Source organism: Triticum urartu, chromosome 6A (genome assembly GCF_056163025.1).
Source record: "Triticum urartu cultivar PI428250 chromosome 6A, HENAU_Tu73, whole genome shotgun sequence".
Classification (NCBI taxonomy): domain Eukaryota; kingdom Viridiplantae; phylum Streptophyta; class Magnoliopsida; order Poales; family Poaceae; genus Triticum; species Triticum urartu.
Genome location: NC_141878.1, coordinates 203,190,710 through 203,200,038, shown reverse-complemented (window position 1 = coordinate 203,200,038; position 9,329 = coordinate 203,190,710). Strand labels below are relative to the sequence as shown.

The 9,329-nt window shown below is 47.9% G+C and overlaps 1 protein-coding gene across 1 annotated transcript; it reads right to left on the bottom strand.

Moving 5' to 3' along the window:
- Positions 1 to 7,702: 7,702 nt before the first annotated feature.
- Positions 7,703 to 8,486, bottom strand: LOC147964754 (uncharacterized). The gene is made up of 2 exons (XM_087530147.1): positions 8,321 to 8,486; positions 7,703 to 8,241 (listed from the first exon to the last, which is right to left on the bottom strand). The coding sequence occupies exons 1-2, from the start codon at positions 8,484 to 8,486 to the stop codon at positions 7,703 to 7,705; spliced, it is 705 nt and encodes a 234-aa protein (XP_087386273.1).
- Between the last annotated feature and the right edge of the window lie 843 nt (positions 8,487 to 9,329).

Below are 9,329 nucleotides of genomic sequence, written 5' to 3'. Positions count from 1 at the left end.
GCAGTAGTTCTCCTGGTGCTACGTTAGCCGATAAAGCGGAGCGTAAGGCACCAAAACATAGGAGCCGGGCGAACCCAACATTTGACCAAAGACAATGTTTCGGAGCTAATGCATATAAGGACAAAGTCGCGATGCCGAACACTCCCTAAGGTATTCGGTCTTTATGGTATAAACCGGGCCTAAATAGTGCCCTTCGTGACAAGCCCCTTGTGTCCAGGTACGTGCATTATTCTGACGTGGCCACATGCAAAGACGTCCGCATCCTTCCCAATTGTGCTGAGAATTCGGTGGATGTGTATCAACAAGAGACAGTAAAAAAGTTTACGCATGGTCTTAATCTAAAAAGAATCCTTGGAACTGGTCCCTGCTGCATGTCTGCGTCTGCGTCTCCATTGTGCCGTATCCTGGATGGGTGTAGCACGATGATCATCTGTAAAAGAGAGGAACTTAGGTGAAAAAGTTGTCGTGCAAAAAGATAGTTTTTAAAGAAACCATGTATAATTAAAAATGAGTAGAAATTGTCGCTTTTCTGTGCACGTTGAGCCCCTTGTATTTGTAATAGGGGTGTGGCCATCCATCCGGTACAAATTACATATATCAGCGCCGGACTCGTCTAACCGCGTCCGTGGTCTTGACGACCTATCAAATGCTTTAGTTGGTGAGGCCGTTTTTAGTGTGCGGTTGCCAAGGCAGTTGTATTCTCTTCGACGCGCAAAGATTGCTTGATACTTCTGTTCACTGTAATGATGTCGCGTGGACCAGGCATCTTGAGCGTCAGGGAAGCGTAATGTGGTATTGCATTAAAGCGTGCAAAAGCTTCGTGTCCAAGTAGTGCTTGATAGCCGCTTTGGAATGGAGCGATGTGCAAGGTTAAATGTTAGCTACGGAAGTTATCGGGGAAGCTGAATATAACCTTTAGTAGCAGGGAGCCCATGCAATGAGCCCCTGGGCCTGGCGTTACCCCTATAAAGGTAGTATTACTATGGCAAATTTTCGTTGGGTCTATCCCCATTTCGCGGATTGTATCCTGGTATATCAGGTTGAGACTGCTGCCACCGTCCATCAGGACTCGTGTGAAGTGGTATCCGTCGATTATTGGGTCTAATACCAGGACAGCCCATCATGCACGCCGGATACTTTCTGAGTAATCACGATGGTCAAAAGTGATCGGTTGAGATGACCAGTGGCAGGGCTCCACGGTGATAGGCCCTTGGGCATATTTTTCTGGGAGTGTCGTTTTGTTTCTCCCCTTGATCACGTGTAACACGTTTACTGTTTTGACTTCTGGTGGAAATTTCTTTTGTTCCCTAGTGTCTTTCTTGAGTGGCTCATCCTCGTCTTCGCTTGGTGTATCCTCCCCCTTGTTTACGGCGTTGATCTTGCCGGACTGCTTGAAGACCCAACATTCTCTGTGGGTATGATTAGCGGGTTTACCAGGGGTGCTATGGATCTGACATATTTGGCCCGGAATTTTGTTTAGGTTGGACAGTTCGTCTCTGGCGCCTTTAGAGGGCGGCTTTTGCTGACCTGGCCGAGAGCTTTTGAATCTGGTGTTTACTGCCGTGCTCTTCGTGATGTCTTCTTTATTCTGGCGTTTGTTATTGTTGTTGCACCGTGATTTCCCGTTTCCATCTCTAACTTCAGATGTACTGGGGTCGCTGGTGCTGTATCTGGCTAGCCAGCTGTCCTCACCCGCGCAAAAGCGGGTCATGAGGCTTGTTAATGCTGCCATTGTTCTCGGCTTTTCTTGGCCGAGGTGTCTGGCAAGCCATTCGTCATGGACGCTATGCTTAAAAGCTGCCAAGGCTTCGGTGTCTGGACAGTCGACAATTTGGTTCTTTTTAGTAAGAAACCTATTCCAAAGTTTTCGGGCTGACTCTCCGGGCTGTTGAGTTATATGACTCAAATCATCCAAGTCCGGAGGTCGGACATAAGTCCCTTGAAAATTTTCCCGAAAAGCGTCTTCGAGCTCTTCCCAGCTTCCAATGGAGTTTTCGGGGAGGCTTTTAAGCCAGTGGCGAGCTTGCCCTTTGAGCTTGAGGGGTAAGTACTTGATGGCGTGGAGATCATCTCCTCGAGCCATATGGATATGGAGGATATAGTCCTCAATCCAGACCCCAAGGTCTGTTGTTCCATCGTATGCCTCTATGTTTACGGGTTTGAATCCCTCTGGAAATTCATGGTCCAGCACCTCGTCGGTGAAACATAGGGGGTGTGCAGCACCCCTATATCTGGGTGTACTGCATTGTTCAGATGTTTGTTGTGTTACATCGTATGCTGGGGCGCACTTGTGTGGTCCATAGATGGATCTGGTTGCGTCGTCCTTTTGGTGCGAGCCCTCGCGTGGATCGCGTATTGGCTTGTGGGTGGCGTTGTTTGCCGCTCTATGTTGGTCGTGAGGTTGTCTATCCGGCTAGGTGGCCGTTTTTATTTTTGGTTGTGGGGGGTCTGAGGCCTCCTCATCGAATTCAGGTAGCAACTTCCGCTTTGGGTAGCTCTTGGTGGGGCGATTGCCGCCGTACTTCGCTGCTGTGTTGAGTACTTTGCTCCATCTGATTTGGAGTGTGTCCTGCGCAGCCTTGAGCCTTTGCTTCTGCTTTTTCAGACTCCTCGCGGTGGCAATGAGCCTTTGACGGGCATTCTGCTGCTCCGAGTGCCCGTCCGGCGTTATGCCGTCCGGACTATTATCTTTGATAGAATTGGTTTGTTTGGTTTGATTCTCCGTATTGCCGTGGTCCGGCAGTGTTTCGCCCTGCTCCAACGCTGGGTCTGTATGATCGTTATTTCTACCGAGGCAGGATTTGGGGTGGCGCTTGGACCGCCGCTTTGACTGCTTCTTGGGGGAACAAGCCTTTGGTGCGTCCTTCCGTTCATCGTCATCGTCTTCTTTTGGTGTGTCCACCATGTATACGTCATATGATGAGGTGGTCATCCAGCGCTCTGTGGGCGGTGGTTCCTCTTCGCCTCCTGCATCGTCATCCATACCGTCGATGTCTTCGGAGTCGAAGTCGAGCATGTCGGTTGAGTCATCGACGGTGGCTATTAAGTGGGTGGTGGGTGGGCGTCAAATTTCTTCGTCGTCTGCATCCCAATCCTATTGGCCATAATCCGGCTAGGGCTCTCCTGACAAAGAGAGAGACCTTAGTGAATTCAGAATGTCGCGGAAGGGTGAGTGCTGAAAGATATCCGCGGCGGTGAATTCCATGATCGGCGCCCAATCGGATTCGATTGGCAGGGGCGCGGATGGTTTGGAGTCCGGAAAAGAGTCCGGCACCTTGGAGTCACGGGCTGCGCAGAGGTTTAGGCTGGTGTTCGGCTTGATCGCCGTTGAGACTGCAGCCCCTGAGGCGGTGTCTAACCACCCGTCCTCGACTGGCGCAATTGGCTCTGAGCTAAGGGTCGGAGCTGATGCGGGCGCAGCCTCTGGGGTACTGTTCGGCGACACAGCTAGGTCATACCCATCGTGACAATGTGGAGCGCCCGGCTGTGGCTCGAATTCATCGAAGATCAAGTCTCCACGGATGTCGGCTGTGTAGTTCAAACTTCCAAATCTGACCTGATGGCCAGGGGCGTAGCTTTCAATCTGCTCCAGATGGCCAAGCGAATTAGCCCGCAGTGCAAAGCTGCCGAATACGAAGATCTTTCCGGGGAGAAAAGTCTCACCCTAGACCACATCGCTATCGATGATAGTAGGAGCCATCAAGCCTAACGGCGATGACACAGAGGAACTCTCAATGAAAGCACCAATGTCGGTGTCAAAACTGGCGGATCTCGGGTAGGGGGTCCCGAACTGTGCGTCTAGGCCGGATGGTAACAGGAGGCAGGGGACATGATGTTTTACCCAGGTTCGGGCCCTCTTGATGGAGGTAAAACCCTACGTCCTGCTTGATAGATATTGATGATATGGGTAGTACAAGAGTAGATCTACCACGAGATCAGAGAGGCTAAACCCTAAAAGCTAGCCTATGGTATGATTGTATGTTGTGATTGTTGTCCTACGGACTAAAACTCTTCGGTTTATATAGACACGAGAGAGGGTTAGGATTACACAAGCTCGGTTACAAAGGAGAGATATCCATATCCTTATTGCCTGGCTTGCTTTCCACGCCAAGTAGAGTCCCATCCGGACACGAGACGAAGTCTTCAATCTTGTATCTTCATAGTCTAACAGTTCGGCCAATGGAGATAGTCCGGCTGTCCGGAGAACCCCTAATCCAGGACTCCCTCAGTCATCCTATCACAGTGGTTAGTTCAGCCCCTTTGGGAGATATCATCCAAAATAGAGAGGCGACTGGCCGGATTGCCAAGTGGCCTATTGAGCTTGGACCCCACGGGCTCAAATATACACCTCGCGCAGCAATCAAATCTCAAGCACTCGTGGACTTCATAAACGATTGGACAGAGTTGCAGGCACCAGAGGAAAAGCCAGACAACACTTATTGGACTATTCACTTTGATGGGTCTAGGCAATTGGAGGGCTCGAGGGCTGGAGTCATATTAACTTCCCCACGGCGTGACAATTTTTGTTATGTTCTTCGCTTAATGTTCCCTTGCACTAACAATGCAGCTGAGTATGAGGCCTTACTCCATGGTCTTCGGATGGCTAAGGAGATGAATTTAAGCCGGGTTAAGTGCTTCAGTGACTCGGACCTGGTGGCTCAACAGGTGTCTGGCACTTGGGATTTTGAGGACCGACTCATGGCTGCATATCGACGAGAGGTGGACATAGTGCCTGGTCATTTCAAGGGTTATCAAGTGGACCATATAGACCGACGCAACAATGAAGCGGCGGACGCTTTAAGTCATCTAGGCTCTCAGCGTAAACCGGTGCCACCTAATGTTTTCCTCGACATACTGCACAATCCGTCGGTCAAGATACCCACAGAGGAGGAATTGGCTATTCCTGACCCGGAGGCCCAGTTGGTGGCGGCTTTGCATGTTATACCGGATTGCACAGTCCCGTACTTGGCTTACATGAACCGGGGCGAGTTACCGGAGGACGAAACCTTGGCCCGACAGATAATCCGGCGATCCAAGTCAATGACCATTATTAACGGGGAACACATCGTTACAGCGTCACAGGAGCAATTCAGCGTTGTGTGTCTCCCCAAGAGGGTTGTGAGATTTTGCGAGAATTCCACGAAGGAGATTGTGGTCACCACGCCGGTTCAAAATCCCTGGTGGCTAAGGCTTTTTGTCACGGCTTCTATTGGTTGACGGCTCATGATGATGCATAGGATTTAGTAAAGAGGTGTGACAGTTGTCAGAAGTTTGCATGCCGCGCCCATGTTCCGGCCCAGGAGTTGAGAATGATTCCAATCACTTGGCCGTTTGCAACTTGGGGGCTCGATATGGTTGGACCCTTTAAGAGATCCAAGGACAAAAAGACCCACTTGTTGGTGGCGGTTGACAAGTTTACCAAGTGGGTAGAGGCAGAGCCAGTTAGTAAGTGTGATGCAGCCACGGCGGTTCAATTCATCAAGAAGGTGATCTTCCGGTTTGGTTTCCCACACAGCATTATCACTGATAATGGTTCTAATCTATCTAAGGGTGAGATGGAGGAATTTTGTCAACGTGAGCACATCCGGCTTGATGTAGCGTCAGTGGCTCACCCCCAGTCTAATGGTCAAGCAGAGAGGGCAAATGAAGAAATTTTGAGAGGTATCAAACCCCGGCTCATGGTTCCTTTAAAGCGGACACCGGGTTGTTGGGTCGAGGAGTTACCTTTTGTGTTATGGAGTATCAACACCACACCAAACAGATCGACGGGTTACACACCTATTTTCATGGTTTATGGAGTAGAGGTGGTTCTTCCTAGTGACATCCGTCATGACTCACCCCGTGTGGCGGCTTACGTTGAAGCTGACAATGAGAAGGCACGTCAGGACTCACTGGACCTGTTAGATGAGGAGCGTGATCTCACAGTGGCACATTCGGTGATTTATCAACAAGATCTCCGGCGTTATCACAGCCGCCGGGTTAAAACCAGAACTTTTCAAGAGGGTGGCCTGGTGCTCCGGCTCATCCAGGATCAAACTGATATGCACAAGTTATCCCCACCTTGGGAAGGACCTTTTGTGGTCAGCAAAAACCTGCACAACAGGTCATACTACCTTATCAATGTTCGAGAGCACAAAGACTCACGTAAATCGGAGGAGGAGACCAAGCGGCCGTGGAATATAGCTCTTCTCCGGCCTTACTACACTTGAGCCACAGGCTCTTCTTATGTACATACTTATGACAATGTATATATTATACAATAAACCGAAGCCTCGGTTAAAGCGGGGTCTCTGTTCTTTTTTACATCATGTGTGGTTCCATGGGGGCTTCTACTTACAAAGCGGAGTTCTATTAACCCGGCCTATAAAGCCACACAGATATGAAGGAAATCACTAGGGGGCTTGGTCGTATCCGAACCATAGCTACACCTCTTGATCGGTTTAAAACCAAAAAGGGAAATCACTAGGGGGCTTGGTTATATTCACGCCATAGCTGCACCTCTTGATAGGGTTAAAGGCAAAAGGAAATTATGTGCAACCAAAGAGAGTCTATTGCATCAAGCACAACTCAAACATAGGTAACCACTAAGCATAGCTCAAATATTACTTGGGGGCTCCTTGCTTCTCAAAGAACACCAAGTTTGTACTCTTGTGATAGGCTATCAAGCCAGGCTTGGAAGCCAGGTGTATACACCTAAAACCCCGGGTTATCCTGCCTTTTTTAAGTAAGCCACTCCATCCAGGTAAACCTGGTATGACCCATCGAACGTTTAACAAGTCAATCTCATAGACCCTGAACTTGTCAAAGTTAAAACAGTGATTGGTTAAAGATTGAGGTCCATCTTAAAAAGGCCTTGAAAAATGGTTTAACTCAGCGGCCTGGCAGCCCATGAAAAGCCTCGATTTAGGTCCTGGCAGCCCATGAAAATCCTTGTATATTTCTTTTGGATTTGTTGTTTTTAATATCTTTTGATAAGGGATTTATGAATATTTCTGATACACCGGTGTTTATTACAACCCGGCGTGGCTTTCAATGCTCAGTTGTCAGTACATGATCAGTTCTAAACCGGTAGTAAATTGCTCCGGTCTGGTTTTGGCCACAGGTCACCAGCATTATAGGAACAATCCAGTGGTTATCATCACCCGGTATGTTTTTTCTGTATAAACCGGCAAGAGGGAAAGGAGTCATCAACACTCCAGACTGGTATTTTCACTCCTACTATACCAATAGTTGGTCAGCCAACGAAGATATATCATAGGTATCATTTATTTTATATCTGGTTAATACAAATCTTGGTTATCCATCCAAGTTATGGATATATTTTTTTGGGCATCATGACCAGTCCAGTGGTAAACCACTAGGACACATTCAAGTTCTTATATGCAGGAACACAAATCATAATGGATTATGCATAAATAGATCCCAAAGGCAGGACAAGTTCTCGGTATCAAGCAAAACAAACATGCTTGATGGCATGGCAGATAAGGTGTTCATGCTATCCTATTACAAGGCGCTTTCAATACCCCAAATTGAATAAGTGTTTTCAAAGGAGTGGCAGACTGCAGCTGATAAACTGGCCACCGGTTTAGGATTCCTCATCGGGACGGCTTGATGATTGAGGGTCATCTTGCGTGGTCACATTCTCCTCATCCCTCCCCAGACGCTGGAAATCAACCGTTGGCCAATCGATTCCGATTAAAGCTTAAAAAACGGCCTCTTCGTGAATAAGGTTGGAGGGGTCAATGTCAGGAGCGTAAGTATGCTTACGGATTGGCGGCACAAGATCTTCAACATTATGAATCAGTGCGGCCTGTCTTTTTCCCTCAGCATCATAAACTGGTTGAAAATGAGATAGATCTGTATCCTCTACTAGTTTGCTTGCTATCGGCCGCATCTCCTTTGTCAGCCTTCGAAGATCGTCATTATTGAAGTCTGAGCCATCTTCTTTCACACAAGGATAGCCTTTGATGATATCTGCCGGTTCAAGATCCGGAATCCACGCCTTGGCCCGGATTAGCGCGGTCAGCGCACCTGACCTTGCAGCTGATCTCTTCAGTTCGTTGATCCTGGCAAGCAGCATGGCCAGTTTTTTGATAGTTTCCTTTATCAGCGATGGCGGAGGCTTGTTATAAGCTACAGTGCAAATGGCTCGCTGGGATCCAGAGAACAACTGCTCTATCAAGGTATAGGCCGCTTTAAGCTTCACCCGCATGTCAGAGCCTAGATGAGCAATGCGGGTCCCTATCATGGTTAAACATCAGTAAACCGGTCATTGATAAGATATTATGAAATTAGATAAACTGCATGAGAGGGTACTTACCAAATACAGCAGCAGTCATGGCGTTAATCTGCCGCTTTAAACCGAGCAGTTCTTCAACCACCGGCTTCAGGGCTGCCTCTACGTCCTCGGCCTTCGTTGTTAAACCGGCCTTTTCTATCTCCCAGTCTGCACGCTCTTTGTTAAAGGTTTCTTTCAGTTTCTCCATAGCTGCTAGGGAATTGGTCAGCTCTTCTTTGGCTTTGGAAGCCTCTGCTTGCTGAGATTTAACATTCTCTTGAAGATCCACGGTTTGAGCAACCTTTTTACTCAGCTCAGCCTACAAAGGTGAGATATATCATCAAAACAGGTTATGAAGTACCAAGCGTATAACAAGTTATACACTTTGTACTTGGCGGATAATGCCTATTTGGTCTATCATCAACATATTTTTCACAAGTCTCAAGTACAATGCAAGCAATATCCTTAACACTTGGGGGCTAATGTACATCTGTTCAAAGTTGACGCATTGATTCAAGACCCGGTTTACCTTGGAAAGATAAACCGGCCCTTGGGGGCTACACCGATGAAAACTACAGGAATACAATGATAAAGTATCGGTTTGTTTCCAAAGATCATTTGACATATGGAGGATCAGCATGCAAGGATTGAGATATTAAAAGTCCCGATTTATTATTGTTATCATAAACCGGCCCTTAGGGGCTACTTGAGTTGATATTTACAAATTGGATTTACGAAAAGGGGAAGTGATGAAAATACCTCATAGCGCTCCTTCATCAGGTTCACCAAACCGGCTTCATAATCACGGTTTGAGTGCAGACGGTTTAGAAAACCAGAGTGGAGTTCTTGAGTGCTGAGATGGGCATAGCTTGACAAGTCGGTGCTCCATTTGCCTTTTTCCATGGCAGCACGTTCTTCCTTGGCACTATGTTTGGCCAAAATTACAGGATGCCAGGGGAGGTGTGACCAATACTAGTAATTATAACTTCGCCTTCTTTGTCTCCAGAAGTCTTTTCTAGAGTTGATGGGGTGGCAGTAGCTCTCACCGGAC

What these genes read in the sequence shown, in the direction of transcription:
- LOC147964754 (XM_087530147.1), bottom strand. Translation starts at nt 8,486, where the DNA reads ATGGAGAAACTGAAAGAAACCTTTAACAAAGAGCGTGCAGACTGGGAG. An exon ending in CATGACTGCTGCTGTATTTG is followed by an intron (nt 8,242 to 8,320) that starts GTAAGTACCCTC and finishes TAACCATGATAG; the next exon opens with GGACCCGCATTGCTCATCTA.